We start from the raw sequence: 23,380 nt of genomic DNA, 5'->3' as shown, positions 1-23,380 counted from the left end.
ACGGCCAAACAGTAAAGAAACAAAGGAATATCTTCAGCGTAAATTCAGATTAGTCATAATAAAAGAAAGCGTTTTTAATAATTTATGCATTTCTGAAATCAACATTCGGAACAATAAGTTATTCAATTTATTAGATTTTGTGAATAAATTAACTTATTTAAATATATCTGAGCTTAATGTTGTATGCGTGCCGATTTTCTAGCTATGAAAACCAAGTTCTGGCCACGCGCCTCGGTGGCTTCAATCTCCTCGTTGCCTTCCTCCTGCTCCGCGTCCTCTTCTTCGTCTGTCTCTTCTGCGGCTGCTGCTTCGTCCTTGTTGAGAACATCGCGTAGCACTGCCTCCAGTTCGTAGTAATCCTCATTGACGAGATTGTAGCCCTGCTTCACCTCCTGCACTCCAATGCTATACTCGTCCAGGTAATTGTCCCCAAAGCTGACTGTACGTCCGATATGCATATATGGACCAGTTTCGTCATTCATCGCTGGCCAGGCGGGCACACCCGCCGCCTCGGGCACGCCGTTGGCCGCAAACGAGGTCCAAAGGGCAACCATGCGCTTGGCAATCTTGACATCGCTGTTGGCATTAATCATATTGATTCGCGGCCAGGGGAACAGATAGAGATTCTCGTCGGTCAGGCTGACGCCCATGTCGAAGGGCACATCGATGGCCTCGTCCTCGCCTGTGGCATAGCGATTCAATTCGCCCTCATAGTCAAAGGTATAGAGGTAGGTGCTGTTGGGCAGCTTCTTGGCGTTGGCCTGGAGCACCAGCAGCACAGGATTCTTCAGTGCAATCGTGCTGCACAACTAGAAAGAAGAAGAAAATATATGAGTTCCACTTGAGATAATTGAATAAGATGGCAGCTCACATCAATGAGACCCGGCGTAAGGCGCTTGAAGCTGCCATTCCGGATGTCCTCTGCACTGAAAATATACTCCTCGGCAAACTCCCGCCAGGAGCTCGTAGGATCGGCGCCATTAATCTGCTGAATAATTGTCTCAATGTACTTCTCCCCGGACATCTTGGCATCTGCAGTGCTCTCGTTGAAGCTGTCCACAAATAGATCTATGGAGGAGAAGTTATGTTACTGTAAACTTTGTTCTTCGAGGAAAATCCTTAATCTTCAGGGAATTACTTACCCCTCATCAGGAAGGTGCCGCCATGCTTGACACTGCCGCCCAAAGTGGGGTAGGCCGTGAACTTCTCGGCGGCAAGCAGTCGACCCGGATGCTGGGGCAGAATGCCCGACGGTCCGCCAATGACCAGCTGAACACCACCGTAGGCACCGGAGGCGACTAGGGGCTTCTGTTCGCCATACACACTGAAGGCAGCCAGCAGCATTGTGGCATTCATGCGATTGAAGCACTTGTGCAGGGAGTCCATCTTGGTTAGCTGCTTGCAGCCGGCAATGCGTCCGATTTCCTTGGTCGTCGCCAGCGGGGAGTCCGTGATGAAGGCTGGCGATAGCGCTGTGCCGGACATATAGATGACGCGATGGAACAGGTCCTTTGGCACAGCCGGGCTCAAGGTGAGCACATTAATGAGCGCCGCTCCGCCCACCTGGCCGAACAGAGTCACCCGCTCCGGATCGCCGCCAAAGTCCGCGATGTGTTCATTGATCCACTTCAGTGCCAAGATCAGGTCTGTCACAGCCGCATTGCCGGGCATTTCGTCGCTCAGCGTGGAGAGGAAGCCGAAGGGACCCAGACGATAGCGCACCGACACTAGAACCACATCCTGCTCCAGCAGATAGCCAGGTGCCGCCTCCGTTGTGTCGCCATCATAGAAGAAGTCACCATGCACATAAACCATGACTGGAGCTGGCTTACCCTCCAGCTAATGACACTTTCATTATACGTGATATTCAAGTGGATGCAATCAAGGTAAACCCACCGATTTGGTATTGACTGTCAGGCGCAGACAGTCTTCCACATCAACGCCGTTCTCCTCCATTTTGGCGAACTTCACCAAATCCTGGATGGAGGGGCAGCCGGCATGATTACGATGTGCCTGCAGGATGCCCTTCCAAGGCGCCGCCATTTCCGCCGGCTTTTAGGCCAAATGCAAAATTGAATATATAATTTGAATGTAAACATTTTGCATATATCTATAGATAAGCTAAAACTCTTGAACATTTTAGTGGAGAATGGGATAAATGTTTGACTTCAGATATTGGAAATTGATTTCCCTTAATTTTAATGAATATTTTTAAGAAACTTTCTGATAGTGTACAAAATAATATAAAAGTAATAATATATTAATAATATATAATATTCCTCTATTTTTTTCCACATTTTTGTATGAAGCTAAAAATATTCTCCATAAGTTTTGTTTCTTGTAAGGGATATCTATAAAATTTTTGCATTGACCTAATTTGAGATACATAATTAAATCGAATTAAAATTCACCCTGCTTAAAATTAAAATAAATACTGACCCAAATTTCGCAAATACGAATTTGAAATGTAAAGTCGAAAATCAAGTCTAAATCTCACCTTAAAACGCTCCGCCTTGCCGTATGGGATGTCTAGGAACTGCATCACTTTCTGGCCAGTCCATTCCGTAAGCAAGGTACGACCACGAATCTTGCCCAGATCCGGCAACGTTGTGGTGAACACCTTGGAGCTGGGCTTGTTTTGCTGCTTTTTGTTTGGCCTTTGATTTACTGGTCTTTGCGCCAGTTGCGGCTTGGGGCGCCTGTTGGGATTTGCCGGCTTGGGCCGCTGTTGCTGTTGCGGCTGTTTCTTATTCTTGTTCTGAGCCGAGGCGCCGCTGATGGCAGCCAGAGCTAGAAGCGCCACCAGAAGCAGCAAGACAATTTTCCGTAGATTTGCCATGATTTGACCCGTTGCCGTTACGCGTTCAAAGGCAACTGTTGAACAGATTGGTTGGCAACTCAAAAAGAAGACTTTCGCAACGGGTCTTGAGGTGGCGCCGTCATAATTAAGTATCTCTTAACCGGGCACCTGGCGGCGGTTCTATTTTAGATGAGAGTTCGAGCGAAATGGGGTCAAGTCGCTGTTAACAGTTCGATTGAACTCAAGTTGAGTGCCCCTTGCCTGCCCCAAAGATTCATAATCCAATTCGATATTCGCAAATACAGATTATGAATATTTATCAAGTTGACTGCCAAAGCCAAAACCCGTTTGCCCCAAGGGGCACACGCTAAGAGTCTCAGAGTCTCTTCTACAGATTATGCTTGATTTTGAAAGTAAAAAGCCGAGTCCCAACTAATTCTTGACCCATTTTAGGCAAACATGGTCAAAGTGTATGCAAATATAATAAACTCTGACCAAGTAGCGATTCAATTATATACGAACTTTGTTAACTGTCAACGCACGGTTTTTGGCCGCTTTTCTATAACGGAGTTAACAGTTCCAAAGAATTTATATCTCATAGGTAAGTAAACATTTTCCAACTTCAAGTTAATCTACATATATTTGTATTACATTCGTTAATACATTTTGTTAATAAGTTAAACAATAATAAATAATAATTATATATTAAAATGCATTAGTCTAGATGTCTGTAAGATGGCATTCACTAGCTTAAAAAACGCACAAGAACAATTGCATTGAAATGCGCTAAAATTGTTTCTGCTTCTTGTTCCGCAGCGAGCATGAGTTATTGGGCAAGCCGAAAATATATTCAATTTCACAGTATATTATATTTTATCTTTTCTTTTTTTGTTGAGACAAATGCAGAAGAATGAACAAACCGGCAGAAGCAGCAGCAGATCAATATATGCTTGTATGAGGAACACCTGACAGTGGGGGATTTTCAGAGTGTGAGTGTATATATATGTGTGTGTGTGTGTGTGTGTGCGATGGTGTATCGCCCACACACAGTACACTTATTTATATGTAATATAAGCGCACAACCGATTTTGTGATGAGTGTTTCGTTGTCATAGAAACTGGTTTGAATTGTCACATTGCCATTTAAGACTTTAGCGGGCATCATTTGGGACTCGGGAGCTGCTTCAATGGTGCTCTGCCATGTGTTGGTGGTGTTGGCGCCCACGAAGCCCATCTCGAAGAACCACTCCTCCATGATGCGACCCTTGAAGAGCACCTTCTGGTCGAGCCGAAAGTTTTGCATTGACTCTATCGTGCTGAAGTTGATCTCACGCGATACGGCGCGCATGTCCAGAATTTTGACTGGCACCCGCGCCTCGTGCTCCACGTCCGGTGCCGAAAAGTCTTTATTCTCCTGCCAGATAACTTTGCCGGTGTCCGCATCGCGCAGTATCATGTAGTTGATCTGAAATCCCTTTTGGATTTTGTCGCCTGCGCTGAGGTCATCGGATCCCATATTAAAGCCACTATATGTATCACAACCAGTAGGTTATTGTTTTTGTCCGTTAAATTTGCTTTTTGCAGACCAGATTATATTTTTGGAAATAATCAATGTTTATTTTTAATGCTAATTATGTGGGTAGCCGTATATTTAATTTGAAGAATACATATGTACGAGCAGCTAGCAGCTGTCACAGCTGCGAGACAATCGATTATTTGTGTCAGCAGGGAACTAGTGTTGTTAAACAGTTTCACAGCTATCGATAGGTATCACGAAACAATCAAAAGAATTAAACTAGTACTACAAACTCGAATAGACTATTAGAAAACAGTTATAAATTCATTTAATGTCTAAACGAGTATAATTAGAGTTAACGACAGTTTCAATCGCGTTCTTATTAATTCTCGTATATCTATCTACCGTCTACAGATTCGCCCAACGACCGTTGTCTTAGAACCATCCAACAGCTGTTAATTTCAAATTCAATCTAATAGTTGCAGCGCGCTGTTATGGAAATATTTTGCCGCTGCAGCGCTGTTAGAGTACTGTTAAAAAAATACTAGTTGAAAGTCAATAAAAAAAAAAAAAAAAAAAACAGGTAAAGTTGATGTTTGTGTGCGGTTAGCATTACGTGGACTGCTTGGCTTTCAATTTCATTTCCGTTGTTCAATTGCGCACAATCAACGAATAGTAGCGCCTCGATAAGAGCCGGCATAATTGTTACACACTTGTCACTCAAGCACACACGTAGAAAGTGATAAATTACCAAAAATGGTCGATGTTATCAAAAAGGGCGCACTGCTTCTCATGAATCAGAAGTGCTATGACAACTACTTTCTCGAATACAATTTCCTCGATGGTGAGTACGACGACCTTCGCCTGTCTCTGTCAAAGATAAATTAACAATTATATTTCCGTTTACAGTTTCATGCTTCAAGGCGCTACTGAGCAAAGGTCTCGGCATCGGCATCATCGCCGGCTCGGTGCTGGTGAAGGTGCCGCAGGTGCTGAAGATTCTAAACAGTAAATCTGGCGAGGGCATTAATTTAATGGGCGTCATGCTGGATCTGCTGGCCATCACATTCCACATGTCGTACAACTTCATGAACGGCTATCCATTCAGCTCCTGGGGCGACAACACTTTCCTCGCCATCCAAACGGTGGCCATTGCAGCGCTAGTCCTCTACTTTGGCGGACGGAAGCCTTATGCGTTCATCTTCGTAGTGGCCTATGCCATACTGCTGTATATTCTCAATTCCGGACTGACGTCCATGAAGGTGCTATTCGCCATACAGAGCTGCAATATACCCATCCTGCTGGTGGGCAAACTATCTCAGGCAGTGACCAACTATAGGGCCGGCTCCACGGGCCAGTTGTCGGCGGCCACCGTCATCATGATGTTCGCCGGCTCCGTGGCGCGCATATTCACATCCATTCAGGAGACGGGTGACACAATGATCATCATCACATTTGTCGCCTCGACCTTTGCCAATGGCGTTATATTCAGTCAGCTGTTATACTACTGGAACAAGCCCGTGGGTGGAGCTGTCAAGCGGGACGCTCCAAAGGTCAAGAAGGTCAAGACCAAGAAGGATGACTAAGTTGTAAGAGCGTAGCATTAAGTCTCAACACTTTCTCGACAAGATTGAACAAAGAACAAAACTAAATAAATTTATTAATTTAGCAATTGTAATTAGAAGACATCCCAGTGTTTATTATTTCTCATTTTCAAAGTGCTTTCGCAGCAGATCCAACGCCCTGAATCGATGCGAAATTGTGTTCTTTTCCGATTTAGGCAGCTCCGCATAGGTTTTATCATAGCCCTTGGGCTGGAAGACTGGATCCCTGTGGGCAAAATAATATTAACATCATATTCGACAAATTTCACTCCAATGCGAACCAGCCAAAGTCACGCGGACCACGTGGCTCCACAATGACGCCTTCAGTGATGCCCTGAAAGATTTGCGGCTCGGCCGCGCAGCTCTCGCAATATGCAAATGTGCAAATAGCACGTGCGGATTTGTCTTCCCAGCCACTCAGCATGCGATGCAGGCCCTCGGGTCGCAGTTTCTCGAGAAACCACTTAATGTACGGACCAGGCAAGCCCTCAAGCGCATTGAAGCACAGGCTGGTGTCCTCTATCAGCACTGGCCCATCCACTTGTCGGGCCGCTTCCTTGCATTTCTTCACAGCAATCTCGTCAATCTCGCCCTGTAGCTCCGGCAAATCAACCTTCTTCGAGATGATCGTGCGGGGAAAATTGGGCCCAAGTATGGCGACCAGTTCCTCCAATTTCTTTGCATTGCCCGTCACAAAAGTAATTGGTTTCGACATGATCAGCTATTGTTGTCGTCAATTTAAATACATATGTAATTTGTATGCATCGTCTGTTATGCCGGCACATTCCAGAGATGAGCCGATAGGTTGCGCCATCAGCTGATCAAGGAATGGCAAACGGACAGGGTCGTTATGCATTTGAATTGAGGCAAATATTTAACGAACAAAAATATAAATAGTGCCACGTTTCATTAAAGTTTATCTTTGTGCACAGCTTTCTTCTGCCTTCTTCTAAACGCACATACAAAATATATGGCTATTTATACTGTTCTATTTGTGCGAAACACATTTTTATTGGGTCCGATGTCTCTTAATGTCAACTTTGAGTACAGTCACTGACCAGAGAACACATAGACTAGACATGTAGAACAAACTTTTTCAACACCGAAAAAATGCGCTGAACGGACCGGACAACTTCGTATTTGGTCGGCTCGGTCTTCTGAGGCTCAAGCAGTGAAAATAAGGCAAGACAAAATCAGTGTGCTGCGACTGCTGCCACGAAATGCACGCATTACAAAATGAAGCACGGCTATGCGCTCTTTTTCCCTTACTCACTCTCTCCCTCTCTTTATGCTCTCTCTCTCTCTATATGGTCTCTCAAATAGCAGCAGCGCACAGAAATTGAATATTGTTCGCGACGATCCCAGCTCTTTCCTTTTGAGTGAAGGGTATACCGAAATCATAAAAGCGTTTGTCACGCTCATGCAAGCAACATGTAAGCGTTTCGATGGTTATTCGTGGCAAGGGTATGAAAGCGTTGATACGCATAAACAATATTATTTCGCGACGGGCAAGTACACACACACTTGTAGTCCCTTGCTACATATATGAGCATTTGTGACCTGCGTTCGTTACTCTTGCTGCTTGTAGCAATTTTAAAGCCCAGCATTTGCATTTGGTCGGTCTTACGGACTGTCATAACCACTTTAAACAGATGTACTATGTATGAACATACATACATATGTACATAAGTACATTTATATATTATTATTGCTAATCATGTTTATAAATGTGTTTATATCCGTAAATAATTATATATAATTAAAATTATTTTATACACATTTTTAACCGAAAAAATTATCGTAAAACACTACTAACTTTATTAAATGCTTTGCAATATATGAAATACACATGTCATATTATACTCAAGCTTTACTCATTATTGTCAAAAATTTCTAATTAAGTCATAATGGCCCATTTGATAGTCACCCTACGATTCAAATCATACAAAATTTACAAACTACTAAATCCAGAGACAATTAGCTTGCCATCCCATACAAGCATACACATACACAAATGTATGTATGCATGTGCTCACTTCACAAGGCAGACCAACGGTAAATTTTGGGCTGATGATAGACGAAAATACTGAGAAAGAATTGAGTTTCGCGACGCACGCACACAAAAGCACATACACGTAGCAAGGATGTAAGTGTGTGTGTGCATGCTCGTCACGAAAATGTATTCTTTCTGTGCACAACAGCCTGTGCAAATTGTGAGCACATGCATACATACATTTGTGTATGTGTATGCTTGTATGGGATGGCAAGCTAATTGTCTCTGGATTTAGTAGTTTGTAAATTTTGTATGATTTGAATCGTAGGGTGACTATCAAATGGGCCATTATGACTTAATTAGAAATTTTTGACAATAATGAGTAAAGCTTGAGTATAATATGACATGTGTATTTCATATATTGCAAAGCATTTAATAAAGTTAGTAGTGTTTTACGATAATTTTTTCGGTTAAAAATGTGTATAAAATAATTTTAATTATATATAATTATTTACGGATATAAACACATTTATAAACATGATTAGCAATAATAATATATAAATGTACTTATGTACATATGTATGTATGTTCATACATAGTACATCTGTTTAAAGTGGTTATGACAGTCCGTAAGACCGACCAAATGCAAATGCTGGGCTTTAAAATTGCTACAAGCAGCAAGAGTAACGAACGCAGGTCACAAATGCTCATATATGTAGCAAGGGACTACAAGTGTGTGTGTACTTGCCCGTCGCGAAATAATATTGTTTATGCGTATCAACGCTTTCATACCCTTGCCACGAATAACCATCGAAACGCTTACATGTTGCTTGCATGAGCGTGACAAACGCTTTTATGATTTCGGTATACCCTTCACTCAAAAGGAAAGAGCTGGGATCGTCGCGAACAATATTCAATTTCTGTGCGCTGCTGCTATTTGAGAGACCATATAGAGAGAGAGAGAGCATAAAGAGAGGGAGAGAGTGAGTAAGGGAAAAAGAGCGCATAGCCGTGCTTCATTTTGTAATGCGTGCATTTCGTGGCAGCAGTCGCAGCACACTGATTTTGTCTTGCCTTATTTTCACTGCTTGAGCCTCAGAAGACCGAGCCGACCAAATACGAAGTTGTCCGGTCCGTTCAGCGCATTTTTTCGGTGTTGAAAAAGTTTGTTCTACATGTCTAGTCTATGTGTTCTCTGGTCAGTGGTACAGTATAGACTCGCTTATCCGGAAATTTACCGGAACGCTCAGTCTTCTATTTGGCATTTATGAGGTTGACTTTCAGTAAATATAAGATCAAATTATATAATTGCTATAAAAGTGTCATATGTCTATAGCTTCAGTACAGTTTGAAGTATGTTACTAGGCAGAATGCACTGTAATGTAATAAAAATGTTTATTGGCGTAATTCCATGGTTAATTAACAGTTTCCGTTAAATTGATATCGGATAAGAACTATGAAACTTTTTTTTTTTAACTTTTAACTTAAGAATCAAGTTAAAGCAGTGAATTATACAAATAAGTTAATCTAGACCTTTTTCTATTCATGAAAAAATATAGGCTGCTAATTTAATTTATGAATTATTAAGTAAATGAGTAGAAGTACTTTTATAACTTCGATAATCGACTTGGAAATACCCTGTTATATTAAACTTTAAATTTTTAATTTTTTATACTCATTCACGAAAGTGAATCATTTATACTCATTCACGAAAGTGAATCAGTATATTGGTTTTGTGCAATGTCCGTCTTGCTGTCCGTCCGTCTGTCCGTCTGTCCGTCCGTCCGTCTGTCCGTCTGTCCGTCTGTCCGTATGAACGCAATCTATTTCGGCGCTATTGAAGCTAGAGACTTGAAATTTGGAACACATACTCGTGTATATCTCCGATTTATAAAGTGTTAAAATTTTCCCGATCCGCCCACTAGGGGCGTGGCAAATCGGAAAATGCATTTTCCGATATACCAGAAATCATGTTTGTTGAAGAGCTAGAAAGCTGAAACTTGGTATGTAGGTTCGCGTTGACCACCCAAGATCACGAGCTATGGCGGATATATCTACGCCCATTGGGGGCGTGGCAAATCGGATAAAACTGTATCTCCTAAAGTTGTAAACCTAGAATGCTGAAATTTTGCACGTCAGCTAATGGTATGATTCTATAAAGTCTGAAGATAAATTATAAGTCTACGCCCGTTGGAGGCGTGGCAAATCGGACCTGAAGATATAGTGATTTTTTAAATTCTCCTATATTTTGGACACTATTGATGGCAGAGACCTCAAATTTTGTATATATACTCGGACTGATCACCCAAGACCAAAAAGTTTTGTCGGATATATGTCCGCCCACAGGGGGCGTGGCAAACCGCAAAAGTTTATATCTCCTAAAGTATAATAGCTAGAAGCTTCAAATTTGGATAGTTGAGTTACTGGTAGCCTCCTCTATCGATTCCCCAAAAATAATTTCTACGCCTCTTTAGGGGCGTGGCATATCGAAAAATACCCTGTAATTTTCACATTTTTTTAGGGTAAGCATTCAAACTTTGCAGTTAGGGTAACGTTATCTCTTTCTAAAAACTGACCAAAAATGAGGAGTCTACGCCCAGTTGGGGCGTGGCAAATCGGAAAAACCTGTATATTCTACAGTATTAGAACGAAACTTAACTACTAAATTGTTGATGGGATGTGAATGAGTATTCCGCAGTCGGTAACGCCCGACTGCAACGTTCTTACTTGTTTTACATTCCTTATATTCCTTTTTATTATTTTTATTTTTATCATTATTATTTTGATATTGATTTTTTAGTGTTATTATTAACAATTACAACATTTGCATATACAAACATGTGGTACAAAACTAATGAAAATGTAAAATTCACATCAAAATTAGCGTAAGGCACTATAGAAAAGCGCCCCAGCCTATATACATGGCAGCGAGATTATCCACTTTAGTTGCCTCATTAATCAAGAAGTTAACCTGCCCCTCTGTGGACAAGGGAATGCTGTTTGCCTGCTGCCGCTTGACCTGTAAAGGGCAATGATTCAATTTGAGTAATTGACCCATTTTCGAATCTTTTGTGATTGCTACTCACATGTCCCTGCAGACGTTCCGCAATGCGCTGCACATCGTTCGTGACCTTCGGATCAGTCACCTCGGCGCCGTGTTTGTTCCGATTGCTGGTCGAGGCCGTAAGACGGCTCTGGACACCCAAGTCGTAGACGAACGGCCGCAGCATGGACATAAGCGTTTTGGTCTCCTGCTTAAGCAGTCGCAGCGTTATCTCACAGCACTTGCGGAAGCTGCCCTCCACGCCCAAGGGACCCATGGCCGTGATCATATTGCGGGTGAGGCGGAAGGGAACCACCTCGGGATAGGCAAACGCCTCGCCCTGATTGAACAAGCAATTGAAGTCCACGTGCACCGCATCGCCATTGCGCTCGTCGAAGAGTATATTCTCACCATGGCGATCGCCCAGGCCCAGGATGTAGCCCACCATTGACATGACGGCCACGGTGCGTATATACGAGTTGCGTGCCTCATACCAGCTGTGGGGCGTGGTAAAGCGCTGCAGCAGCCACTCCTGGAATACAGGCGGATGGGCGGGCAGCAGCTGGTTAAGGAACACGGCACGCTTACGCTCTATTGACTCCGTTTGCGGCAAGGCCAGCTGCTGCAGCTGGCGGCCGCTCATCACCTGACCCCGCTGCATGTACAAGGCGATGCAAATGCTGCGATACGAATTCAGATTCGGCAGCCACTCGAGCAGGCCGCACTCCTCATTGAACGGCAGCACGGCATAGGTGCGTATGTGCAGACGCCGCTGGCGGGCACTCGCATCCTGATGCAGATAGCGCTTCATTAGCCCATTGAACTCCATGAGACGTGCATCCTTGCGCAAGTCGTCCTTGGGCTTAACCATGATGTCATAATCCTGCCCATCGCTGCAGCGTATGGTCAGCTTTTTGGGTCGTGCCGCCGACCGCAGCACGAGCACCTTCTCCTGGAAGCCAGTTATATAGATATGCTTATAGGGGAACCAATTGCTCGTCGAAAGCTTGTTGGCGCCCGGACTGGGCGAGGGCGTAGTATCCTGCGCCGAGGATATGTTGAATGTCGGCTGCATATACTTCTCGAAGGGCAGCATTATGTTGGAGAAGTTCGCCTGGCCGCACAGCTGCGGCAGTCGCTTGTCCAGGTCGCTCAGCTTGTAGCTGCGATCGAGGGTGACCTCCTTGTTGGTCACGCAAATCAAACGATCCGTCAGGGTATTGAAGTCGCTCAGTAAGCGCTGAAATTCGGCATTCTGCAGCCGCTCATCGGTGAGAATCGAATTGCAGCGCTTCACGCGATTCACCGCGGCGGACTTGAAGTGGGGCAAGAGCATCCAGAGCGACTGCTGCGGATACTCCCGGATCAGCATGATGATCACAGTGCGCAGCACGGCAAACACCTCGACCGAGGGATGGCACAGGCGGCTCAGCATTTGCGAATACGCCGCATAGAACATGCCCGTGGACAGCGCCGTGCAGCAGTTGCTGAGCAGATCATTCATTTTGCGCACCAGCTCCGCATGGCTCGTGCTGGCTGCGGCCGTCGCTGTGGCCGCTGTGTCCAGCCAGAGGCTGATCAGGCGCGGCATGGACTGGTAGACATGGTCGCTGCCATAGCGCAAGGATTTCGCATAGTTGACCATAATCTGCAGCAGCAGCTCCTCATCCTCGCGCGTCTGCGTATTGGCCGTGCCGGCGGCTCGCGCCTCACGCATCTTCTCCAGAAACTGGGCCAGCTGCACGAAGCAGCGCTCCGATTTGTGATGCACAGCGATGGCCTCCTGGAAGTACTTGAGTATGGCGTCGGCGCACAGATTCATCGAGTCCGCATTGTACGTGGCCTGCAGATACTTTCCCTCGAAGTAGAGCTGACGCTGCTCGCCGCTGAGCTGCTTGACGTTGCCCTCGCATTGCTGGACAATCGCCGACAGCTGCTCCTCGAGGAAATTCATGGCCTGCACCTGATCACCCTTCTGCCACAGCAGCTTGGCGCGCTCCAGGAAGAGGCGGCTCGGCTTGTACTCCGCCGCCTTCATCAGATAGAGATGCGCGCGCTGCAGCTGGCCCGCATTACGATTGATTTGGGCGCTGTTCAGCCAGAGCTGGGCCAGCTGGGTCCGGAGCTGTGCCTGCAACGGCGCGCAATCGCCCAGCCGGCGCTTGAGCTCGGCGAGCAGATTGCGTCGAAAGCTGTAGATGGGCTCCAGCACGCGCAGCTGTGGCTGCAGTATCTGCAGTCGAGACTGCCAATCGGCAAAGTAGTTGCGCATCAATTCCGTCTGTTGCTGCTCCGTCTGCTCCTGCTGCAGCGCCGACAGCTGCTCGACCAGCTGATGGCTGCACTGCAGCTCGTGCAGCATATGCAGCTTCAATACATCGTCATAGGCATGTGCATAGGAGTGCTGCTGCAGAGCGGAGCAGCTGCGCAGCTGGTCCAGCACGGAGCAGCGCATGGAGTCCAGCATCGAATCGAACTCCGATTTGGTGGTCATCGGCTGCCTAAGGGCGAGGCATGCCTGGGCGCACTGAGCATGCCAGTTGGGCTTGCAGCGGCTCTGCTGCTGCCGTTGGAGCTGCAGCTCCTCGAGCTCATCGTAGCTGCCCAGGCGCCAGAGCAGCTCCGCCTTGCACTCGCTGAAATACTGTTCCGTGTGCTGATCCGCCAGCCGTTGGGAGAGACCGTCGGCAATGAGCAGCGCCGTCTTGGGCGTGTCCATGCGCAAGTAGGCATCGATAATGGCGCGTATGTGCTCCGGCTGCAGTTGCTCCGTGCTGGACAGCAGTTGCTCATAGCATGTGATCATATCCTGCTGGCGTTCCACCAAACGATTCACTAGAATCTCCTGGGTGACGCTCATGTCGCAGCTGCGCGTCTGCACTGCACCCTCCACCGAATCGGCGTCCATCAGCCGCCCATAGAGCTCGACGAGAAACGTGAACTGCTCCAGCAAGCGTGCAGTCTTGTCGCCATCTATATAGGCCTCCAGGTAGCGCAGAGCCCGCGCATACTCTCCGCAGTTATAGCTGGCCCGTGCGACACGCAGCTTGTCGATGCGCTGCACGAACTCGTAGATGGCACCGTAGTTGGCATCCACATCCTGGGGCGGCTTGCCGGCCATGCTCAGGCCGTGTTGGCGCTGCCATTCGCGCAGCCAGCGCTGAAGGAAGTCCAGCAGCTCGGCACACAGTTTGCCGGCCAATCGGGACTGATCCTCAGCACTGGAGCCAGCCAGGGGATCATCATTAGTGGTTTTAGTAGAAGCTCTATATTTCATCGACTCGAAGAGCTTGTAGCTGCCAGCATTGCGGTTTGTTGCAGTTGGGTCGAAGGCAGTTTTAGCTGGGGTCGCCACTTGCTTGGAAAGCTCTTCATTCGCCTGCAGCACCGTCTGGAACTCCTCCTCGATGCGGGTACGCTGCTCCGCATTGCACTCGAGCAACGCGTGCAGCAGGATATAGGGATAGAAGGTGCTTAGCATGTTGGAGTCGCGTCGAATGCAGGGCTTGTAGGAGCTGAGCAAGTGACGCGTATCCGACGACTGCACGTAGTCAATGAGGCGCGAGGCCCAGAGGAATGCCCACAGCTCGTAGGAGTTGTGTGTGTAATGACTGCCAAAGAGCGGATGCTGGGTCAGCGTGTTGGGCCGCTGCGAGCAGGTGTAGCAGGAGTTGAGCAAGGGTTCCATGATCTCGCGCATACGCACCGGCAGCGACTGCCAGAGCTGCAGCTTCTTCTGCTCCTTGGGCGCAATGCCACAGACGGCGAGTGTTTCCTGTATGGCCAGCGAGAAGCTGTCCACGTGCTTCGTTTTCTGCTGGAACTGATAGCCGCGACAGAGCGCCGTCAGAGCCAGCACGGTGAAGTCATCCGTTAGGACGCTCAGCGGCAGCTGCTGCGAGCTGGCGTAGTTGTAGTTGGAGGGCAAATAGCTAGCATCGATAGCTCCCAATTCGCCCAGGCACTTGGCAGAGGCCAGCTGCAGCGAGCGATCGTCGTGCTGGCTGCCAGACATCAGGATATTGACAATCTGCTCCATAAGCGGTTCCATGGGCAGTTTGTGCAGTATCATATGATTCAGTTGGGCACGACGGCGACCGAACAGCTCGGCCAGATGCTCCAGTCCATAGACGCGCACCTGCAGGCACTCGTTAGTGATTTGCTTATGTAGAAAGCGCAGCTGATCCAGCAGCGGAGCCTCCTCCTCGTCCGCCACAGGGCCGTCAAGGCACAGCTGCGCCGTGTGACGCTTAATGCACTCTCTTATAGGCGTCGATACATGTTCCAGGCGCTCCAGAAAATATAAATCTACCACAAGAGTATAAATTATCGAAATACAAAGAGAATTCAGCTATTCATTTAGCTACCTTGTATATAGCTGCCCAGCATGGAAGCGTTGCGTAGAATGACAAATTCGTAGAGCTCATTGACCTGCTCCACGCTGTAGGCGAGCAGCGGCTGCAGCGTGGCGACAATGCGACCAAGCGAAGGACCCAGCTCCTGTATGTTCACCACATGAAGAAATATGTGCCAAATCTTCAAGCAAATGCGCTGCAGATTTGGCTCTTGCAGCGTGTGCACAAAACTCAACATGGCAATGATCTTAAAGCGAAATTGAGTCACATGTTGAGGGCCGACAAAGCGAAGAATCTGTCCCAGACTGTAGAGCGTCTCCTCCTTCAGGCTCTTCTCGAACGACGCCTCAGACAGACAGCTTTCGAAATAGGTAATGACGCCGAGTATGCGCTCCGCAATGAACGTGGAGAATTGGGCATTGGTCGCCTGCGTGGACAGACTCTCGCTGCCGCCGCTCAGCTGCAGCAGGCTTTGAAAGGAGCGCATCACAAAGGTTGGATTCCGATTGAAGTAGATTAGCAGCTCGGCGACAGTTTGCTAGGGGAATTCATAGGAATTAGCTGCATTGAAAAATAACAGAAGCTGTTTGAGCACACCTTTACATCCGCATTCATCAGCTCCTGCAAGGTGGATTGCGTGCAGCTGGCCACCAGTTCGATGCAACGATTTGCCAGCTCTGGCGGCTCGCTGAGATGGACGTGAGCATAGAGACGCAGAAAGGACGTCGAGAAGAGTGCAGCAATGGGCTTATGCACTTGCTTGGATATGAGCACAAAGACGCCCTTGCAGCGCGGCTCCTTAATACAGTAGGGCAGTATCAGGGTGGTCAGCAGGCGGTGGTACTTGCAGGTGAACTCCTGCACGCAGGAGTAGCCCAGCATTCTGGTCAGCTAGAAGATAGGTCATAGATTAAAGGAGCTCTGCAAAGCATACGAAAGACTCACCGCTCGCAGGGAGTGGGTGAAGCGTACTCCCTGCGTCAAATAGGCCTGCAGTGCCAGCTGAACGACCAAGCCGAGTGCATCTCGTTTGTACCAGTTCCACAGCGTGAGCGGCTGCAGGTCGTGGCGTGCGCACAGTTGGCACGCGGCGAGCACAGCTTCCTGGGCGACCAGCGAACGCGTGTGCACTAGGAAAAAGAAGGTCATCTTGAACCAGTGGAAGAGCCAGAGCTCGTCGATCTCCGGATGAGCTGCGCACACGATCAGACGCAGCATTTTTTGCTGCTGGGTCTCGCTCTGCGCCTCCAGAGGTTTCGCTAACATGTCCAAAATCCAGCCGAGCACAAGGCTGGCCAGCTGCTGCATGAAGTCCGGGGATTGAGCAGCTAGCACGGGCACAAGGCGTTCGAAACTGCGCTCGTTGAGTGCCTGCAAATCGGGCGCATTCCTAAGCAAGTTCAAACAGACCGAGGGCTCCAGGTTGATCAGATCCAAGTGATGGGCAATGTAAGCGCATTTCGACTTGAACAGCATAGCCTCTACAAATGCATTCATGCTGGAGCTGCTGAAGGACTTGGCAACTGCAGTGCTCGGCTTGCACATGCCCAAATATAAACCAGGCAATGTGGCAGGCAGCTCCTCGCACTTGGAGCAGCATAGTATGATCTTCCGATTCTCTGCCTTGAAGACATGCGCCGCCTCTGGCTGTTGGGTGCACAGCAGCAGACGCAGCACAGCGGCCAGCGTGCTGCCATCCTCGGTGGGCTTCAGCTTGGGTAACATTTGCTGCAGGTGACCGGATTTGATGTAGCCTGCCACATACAGCTGAGGCAGATGCTCGCAGAGGAGCTGCACAATGTCCGCCTGCTCGGCGTTGAGCAGCGCCAGACACTTCTGTGCAAAGAAGCTCTGCAGCTGGGTGTGAGCACTAGATGGGATCTCCAGGCGGAGCGTGGCCAAAGCAAGCAAGGCCTGAGTTTTCTTCTCCTGCTCCGATGACTGCAGAGCGCGCTGCAGCACGCCCAGAAGCAGCTGCTGTGTATGTGGCTTCAATTGCAGACGCAGGCAGGTGCAGTGCAGCAGCAGAGCGCAGATCTCCATGAACTCCGGACAGGCCACGCACAGAGAATCCTCCAAGAGCTGTGCACTCAGTACATTCCAATTGCTGTTGGCATCGGTGTGCAGCGCGACCTCGTGATGCTGCGGCAGCTGGGCGAGCAGCTCAGTGTTAAGTGCCTCATCACTGGCAGCCACGAGCTCCTGCTGATTGGCCATCAGCAGCAGCCGCTCCATATGCTTGAGCCCACGCAGCACAGCCAACAGTTCGGGCAGCTTCTCGGGCGTAGGCTTCGCCAACAGTCGAGCCAGACTCTGGCTGAGCATCAACGAGATTTTATCTCTAATTGCGGGCTGCTTGGCAGCAACTGCAGCGAGTAAGGACAGTAGAGGTTCAGGATTCCCACGCCACTGACGCAACAAGAGCTGGCAGGTGTTGGCAGGCAGCACTGAACTCGCCTCCTTTAGCTGCTCTTGCAGATAGTCGCATAGGACCTGGAGCAAATGACAACGCCAATCGCTGGCTGGTTGAGACAGCACCTCATGCAACAGTTGGCAACTCAACTCAAGGCTATCAGGATTCGACATCTTTTGCCTTGTAAACACTAGCAGTAGCTGCTCAGTGTGCGTGACTAGCCGCTCCAGTTGCGCCTGCGTCATGCACTTGTCTTTCCAGCGGCTAATTAGGGACCACATTAGAGCTAGAGCTCGCAGTGTGAGGGCTGCATAGTGAGCAACAGCTGCGCTGTTCGACCAACTGGTTGTGGTGTGTGCTTGGAGCACAGAATGACAGTAGCTTAGACATGTCAGCTTAGTGTCCATGTTGCACTCCTTGAGAGTGAGCAGAGCCTGATGAAGACTCTCGGCGAACTGATCGCTGTGCGTGGCATGGCCGATATGATGTGCCTGTTGTAGAACTAGCAGCAGATACTTGGCATATGCATCCGATTTGTCCAGCTGCAGTTTAATCTCTTGGAATGCACATTGATTATCGAACTCCTGCAGGACACTGGAGTCGCAGCGAAAGATGTGCAAATGCAAAGTGCGCAATTCTTTGCAGTTCTTGTCGGGATTAGTGTAGTCGAAGGCGCTCATCGTGTCATAGAGCTGCTGTAGCGCCTCCCTGTAGGCCTCTACGAGACGCCCGTAGAGTTTCGGATGATTGCACCAGCAGGATAACAAAAGCTTCTGCTGCAGCTGCACATTTTTCAGACACTGTCTAAATTGATCAATTAATACATATATAGAGAAAAGGGATCTATCCACTTACCCCTCATCCGTACACTCGATTAAACAAACAGACAGTTTGTTTAGTAGCCATAGCAGAAAAGCATCCTGAAATTCGCTTTTTAATTCGTTCACAGATGAGCAGCTGATGAGACTTGGATCCTGACAGAGAATGTCGTCAACAACATTGTATACAGCGGATAAATTGCTTTGGTTGCGATTCACCAAATTGTACAACAATTTCCACATGTCCTTACGCCGGCCCGACATATTGATGAATCTATTATTTGAAATATCAAAATGCGAGGGTCAACATTTCCATGCAACACATCCACGTTGCCAGACCACCAAAACAAACAAATTGCGACAGTTGGAAAATACCAAAGAAATATACTAATTATCATATGGCACCTACTGAAAAAGCAGCTGTTAATTTTTAAAAATCGGACACAGCTCAATTGTTTTCACAAGGCATTATTTACTAATTCATACCAAATTAAATATAAGCTCATAAAAAAAAAAATACTGTAGATCAAAAGATCAAATCAAGGAAGACTTTACCTGAGATAATAAATTTAGCTTTAGTCGAGAAGTAAATGATGTATGTCTAATATACATATGTAGAGCTTATAATTAGTTTGCGTCACATAATTTGGGTTTTTGCACTGTAGTATCAGTTATGATGATCGATTTTGAGCTACGATATCTTAAACTATCTACACATTTTAATAAATATTATTCCGCACATGGAAGTCGTCACGCGAATGTAATGGAATAGTTATTAAACAATCGCCTCAGCGGATCCAAAGACCAGGAATATGAGCCAGCCGATCAAGTTAATGCCAGCCGCCGCACTAAAGACCATTGGCCAGCTCTGCGTCAGCTCCAGGATGTGGCCTGCCAGGTACACGCCAAGGAAGCCAGGTATGGCGCCCACTGTGTTCATCAGGCCAAAGACGCTGCCGGAATGCAAGGGCGCCAAGTCTTGAGGATTTACAGTCACTGCGTTGTTGTGGAAGCCTGTGCCGCCAATGATGATGGTCATACAGATTAGAGCCGTGTGGAAGTCCGTGGTGCGGCTCATCACAAACAGCGCCACGTTTTGCGAGGCAAAGCAACAGCTTTGAATTAACTTTCGCACTGTTGTCGTAGACCACTCCCGGGCTATGAGCCGTGTGGTCAAGTACTTGGCGAAGAAGGTGCACGGCGGCAATGCCAGCCAGGGTATCATGTTGACCACCCAGCCTTTGGCTTGGGGAAACCCATCGTGGAAATATGTTGGCAGCCATGAGAGCAGCACAAAGAAGCAGTTCATCTCGCAGGCGTGCGTCAGCACACAGGCCCAGAACGGCAGCCGACTGAAGAAACGCAACCAGGGCACAGACGCCTCCGTAAGGGCCTTATTACTGCAGAGGCGCGCCGGTGTCGAGATATTGATGATTCGATTGCGTTCCCCAGCCATGGCATAATAGCGCAATACCAGAGCCCAGGCGAACCCCATCAAGCCTATCACACGAAACACATACGACCAGCCGAAGTAGTCCAGCACGAAGGAGCCCAAGATGCCGGTTAAAAGCGTCCCCATGGCCGAGCCCGAGGTAAGCAGGCCAAAGAAGCTGCTGCGCTCACTTTGACAAAGATTCTGCAAACAGAAACGACATCAAAATATATAAATATAAAGCTTTAAAGTGTAATCTTTTACCTGACTAGTCAAGCTGATCATGCTTGGAAAATGCACGCCCTGCAGTGCACCGTTAAGAATTCGTATGGTCACAATGATCGGTATCGTATAGCTCTTGACCGACGCCGCCGACCAGATAATCGTGGGCATTAGAAATGTGATGATGGACCATCCAAGGGCAGCAAACAATATAACACGCTGCCCACCGAAACGATCGCTGAAATAGCCGCCCATTACCTGGGTCAGCGTGTAGCCCCAGAAGAATGAGCTGAGCACTGTGCCGGAATCGGTTTTGCTCCACTTTTGTGCGGCTGCCACGGCAGGCACCAGCAGCGGCATCGTCGTGCGGGTCGAATACAGCATACAAGTGCCCGTGAGGAGCGTAATGAACCAGACGCGTTTTTCATGCCTGCAAATGAGTATAAGTACTTGAATAAGTAAACTCGATAATATAACCGAGTACTTGCCTGCTCCAAATACTTTGTGTGTCCACAAGTTCGCCGCGCAGCAGCGAATACTTTAGTTTTTCGTCCATAACGTAGCTGTCAATGATGGATTATAGTCTTTACTGCTGATATTGAACGCCCCTCACGCCATGCATTGTAATTTCCGCAGTTGTGGCGCTTGTCGCTTGAGCATTTCTAGTATCACAAACTTTAGTTCGGTTTTTCTTTATTTACAATAAACTATTTCTTTACTTGCGTACGTTGGCGTTGGCGTGTAGTTTTTACGTGGCGAATTTGCTGCTTGGAATTAAACGGTATTTAGTGAGCTAAAAGTGCTACAGTATTGAGTTGGTGCGTTGTATCTATGCGCTACTTTACAGAGTTGAGCTGCCAATTTAAATATTATATTTAGCGATCCGTTTTGTTACACAATCGCCACAATACATTTTCAAATTAAAACTCAAAATAATTTCAATAAATTAATGTATTGTATATATGATCTATTTTGTACATTGAATTAGCTCAGTATTAAATGCCTTGTGTAGCGCACACCAGCCCTTGCCACATATTCTGTCCGAAATCAGCTGTTTTGGCGCTGCCATTTACAAATCGCAGATACAATGCGCTGAGTGTTACCATACATTTTTTGTTGGCGCGTAATTTGAATTTGTATATGTTAATTATCGTAGTATATAGTCCGATTAGTTTTATTGGTTGAGGCCAAGCCAACTATTTAGTTTTATTAAAATTAAATCGCGACCTAGTGAATAATAATGAAATGATAGAGAAGAGCCCGAATTTGGGGAAGACAAAACAAAAAGAATGATAATTGAAGTTTGTGTTTTGTTTTGTGTTTTTATTATGTATATAGATATTTAATTCATGTGTAGAGTAGAAGGATAAGACAAATAACGTGAAATAAATACTCTAGCAATGCGCTGATATAAACAGTTACTCGTCCAGCGTGAGATGCACATTAGCGGAGGGATGCAGGCCAAGTTCCTTCAATGTGGCCTCATTGTGCTCCGCTTCGAGAGACTTGCGCGGAAAGGCACAGATCAGTTTGTAGCCCTCTAATGGTATGTGTTTGTGCGTTTGGCGTATATAGAGACGTAAAGTCTTTAACTTGGTATCGGATGGCCACCTCAGTTGGATGACCTCTTCGCCGCCGGCGGCGTCGAGTAGACGCAACTTCAATGCAGTTAGCTCCTCTGTCTGAGAGCCCAATTGAGCATCGTAAGAGATGGCGGCGCCCTTGAGTTCATCCTCGTCAAACTCCTCCAGGCTCTCACAGTCACTGGCATTGTTGTTGGCGTTGTTGTTGGTCGCATTTGTGGTGGTTTCTGCAGTTCCACCGTTTTCATTCATTGAGTTCTTGATGGCCAAGGCCAGTTGCTCCTCCTCGGTTAATTCCAGCAGCTTGGCTCGTTTCTTGGGAATGCCACCGGTTGAAGAAGAGCACGAGGCAACGTCTTCCTGATCATCGTCATCATCGATTTGTATGGATGTGCGTTTTGAGGAGCTTGCCTCCTCGAGAGAAAAGCCACGATGATCGCGCAAAAATTGCCGCAAGTCCGGCAGAACATTATCTTGATTGGGCTCTGGACTGCGCCAGACCTCCTCGCCCGTGCGTGGATCAATGATACACAAATAGGGCAGCTTGGCACAGTGATAAAAGGCCACAAACCGTCGTCCTTCCGAGCTATCGTTGTCCACCTGCCAGAGCACAAACTGTCGACGTACCAGTTGCTTTAGCTCCTTGCTGCTCCACACATCGCGATTCATTGTCTGTGATTGAAAATTGTCACCCTGCACGTTAACAAGTAGCCAGCGCTCGCGCTTGCTGGCAAATTCACGGGCCGCTGCCAGGGAGCCAGAGTATAGAATATCTGTAGGCGGGCGGAAGAGATCACCAAGGCGGGATGAAGTGCTGCCGCCTGAGCGGCCCTGTAACGACATGGCTTGCCCGGCCACAACCATTTGGGCCGAACGCTCGCGACGTCGACGATGTGTACTCGGATCGGAGTAAACGCCAGTGGCTTGAAGCTGTTCCTCCATTAAGGCGCCTTCACGTGCAAAATCACGTAGTGGGCAAACTTTAACTCGCTGGGAGACGCGAGACATACGACTGTTATTACTGCTGCCGGACGCAAAAAAATTATCATCCTCCGGTAGAATCAGTTGCTCCCGCACTGGTGCAATGGGTGCACGCACCTCGTCCTCATCTGCAGCGCCTGCCGTGGATGCGGATGTGGAAGCGCCATTGGTGGCACTATTGCCGTTGCCACCTTGCTCGAAAAACAAGGCAACGGCTGCCGCCACATCGTTGGCACAGGCGCCAAGATAGTGTTTGGCCTCCTCCGCAGTGCAAGCAGTCACTTCCACCACGCGCTCGATTAGTTCGTCTGTTGTTGCTGCATTGCCACTCGACATTGCGGTGCAGCGAGTCAACTGGACTTTATCGATTTCTTAAATTTAGAAGCTTGTAAATTTTTCGTATAATGCTCAAAGCTGACACTTGAAACAAAATCTTAAACTTTTATTAGATGTGAAGTGCAAATGTATGCAAACTTGTAGTGCTGTAAGGCGTTCGAAAATATGTGAGGTATTGTTTGAGACAGAACAGCACAGAGTAATCGATGCTATCGATATATAAATATTATATAGAGAAGAGAGTATGTTGTAACTGCTATTTCTAGTTATATATTCCTCATCGTA

At 47.4% G+C, this 23,380-nt stretch overlaps 7 protein-coding genes across 8 annotated transcripts; 1 reads left to right on the top strand and 6 right to left on the bottom strand.

The window, feature by feature from the left end:
• Window positions 1-41: 41 nt before the first annotated feature.
• LOC108612128 (glutactin) lies at window positions 42-3,301 on the bottom strand. The gene is made up of 5 exons (XM_018005029.2): window positions 2,498-3,301; window positions 1,897-2,052; window positions 1,143-1,839; window positions 872-1,068; window positions 42-809 (listed from the first exon to the last, which is right to left on the bottom strand). The coding sequence occupies exons 1-5, from the start codon at window positions 2,837-2,839 to the stop codon at window positions 174-176; spliced, it is 2,028 nt and encodes a 675-aa protein (XP_017860518.1). The 5' UTR covers window positions 2,840-3,301; the 3' UTR covers window positions 42-173.
• Window positions 3,302-3,421: 120 nt separating this feature from the next.
• On the bottom strand, window positions 3,422-4,530 carry PrBP (Prenyl-binding protein). Its single transcript, XM_018001430.2, has one exon. The coding sequence runs from the start codon at window positions 4,313-4,315 to the stop codon at window positions 3,860-3,862; it is 456 nt and encodes a 151-aa protein (XP_017856919.1). The 5' UTR covers window positions 4,316-4,530; the 3' UTR covers window positions 3,422-3,859.
• A 63-nt stretch (window positions 4,531-4,593) lies between these two features.
• Window positions 4,594-5,999, top strand: LOC108611999 (mannose-P-dolichol utilization defect 1 protein homolog). Its single transcript, XM_018004868.2, has 2 exons — window positions 4,594-5,159; window positions 5,225-5,999. Exons 1-2 carry the CDS (start codon window positions 5,072-5,074, stop codon window positions 5,899-5,901), a joined length of 765 nt encoding a protein of 254 aa, XP_017860357.1. The 5' UTR covers window positions 4,594-5,071; the 3' UTR covers window positions 5,902-5,999.
• Window positions 5,946-6,978, bottom strand: LOC108612000 (inosine triphosphate pyrophosphatase). The gene is made up of 2 exons (XM_018004869.2): window positions 6,201-6,978; window positions 5,946-6,145 (listed from the first exon to the last, which is right to left on the bottom strand). The coding sequence occupies exons 1-2, from the start codon at window positions 6,632-6,634 to the stop codon at window positions 6,016-6,018; spliced, it is 564 nt and encodes a 187-aa protein (XP_017860358.1). The 5' UTR covers window positions 6,635-6,978; the 3' UTR covers window positions 5,946-6,015.
• A 3,651-nt stretch (window positions 6,979-10,629) lies between these two features.
• mei-41 (ATR serine/threonine kinase meiotic 41) lies at window positions 10,630-18,912 on the bottom strand. Its single transcript, XM_018004732.2, has 6 exons — window positions 18,579-18,912; window positions 16,256-18,527; window positions 15,908-16,201; window positions 15,323-15,848; window positions 10,999-15,263; window positions 10,630-10,931 (listed from the first exon to the last, which is right to left on the bottom strand). The coding sequence occupies exons 1-6, from the start codon at window positions 18,803-18,805 to the stop codon at window positions 10,806-10,808; spliced, it is 7,710 nt and encodes a 2,569-aa protein (XP_017860221.1). The 5' UTR covers window positions 18,806-18,912; the 3' UTR covers window positions 10,630-10,805.
• A 185-nt stretch (window positions 18,913-19,097) lies between these two features.
• On the bottom strand, window positions 19,098-21,241 carry MFS18 (major facilitator superfamily transporter 18). 2 transcript variants are annotated; one of them, XM_089463458.1, is made up of 4 exons: window positions 20,923-21,241; window positions 20,684-20,857; window positions 20,238-20,625; window positions 19,098-20,177 (listed from the first exon to the last, which is right to left on the bottom strand). In XM_089463458.1, exons 2-4 carry the CDS (start codon window positions 20,749-20,751, stop codon window positions 19,317-19,319), a joined length of 1,317 nt encoding a protein of 438 aa, XP_089319584.1. In that variant the 5' UTR covers window positions 20,752-20,857; window positions 20,923-21,241; the 3' UTR covers window positions 19,098-19,316. The 2 variants fall into 2 exon arrangements, with proteins under 2 accessions (XP_089319584.1, XP_089319582.1); XM_089463456.1 differs by having other exon boundaries at window positions 20,915-21,240.
• A 256-nt stretch (window positions 21,242-21,497) lies between these two features.
• Window positions 21,498-23,272, bottom strand: LOC108611357 (UBX domain-containing protein 7). The gene has a single exon (XM_018003944.2). The coding sequence runs from the start codon at window positions 23,093-23,095 to the stop codon at window positions 21,614-21,616; it is 1,482 nt and encodes a 493-aa protein (XP_017859433.1). The 5' UTR covers window positions 23,096-23,272; the 3' UTR covers window positions 21,498-21,613.
• Between the last annotated feature and the right edge of the window lie 108 nt (window positions 23,273-23,380).

Source organism: Drosophila arizonae, chromosome 3, assembly GCF_054131065.1.
Source record: "Drosophila arizonae isolate 15081-1271.41 chromosome 3, UAZ_ARI_1.0, whole genome shotgun sequence".
Taxonomy (NCBI): Eukaryota; Metazoa; Arthropoda; class Insecta; order Diptera; family Drosophilidae; genus Drosophila; species Drosophila arizonae.
This window is presented reverse-complemented; position numbering and strand designations above follow the sequence as displayed.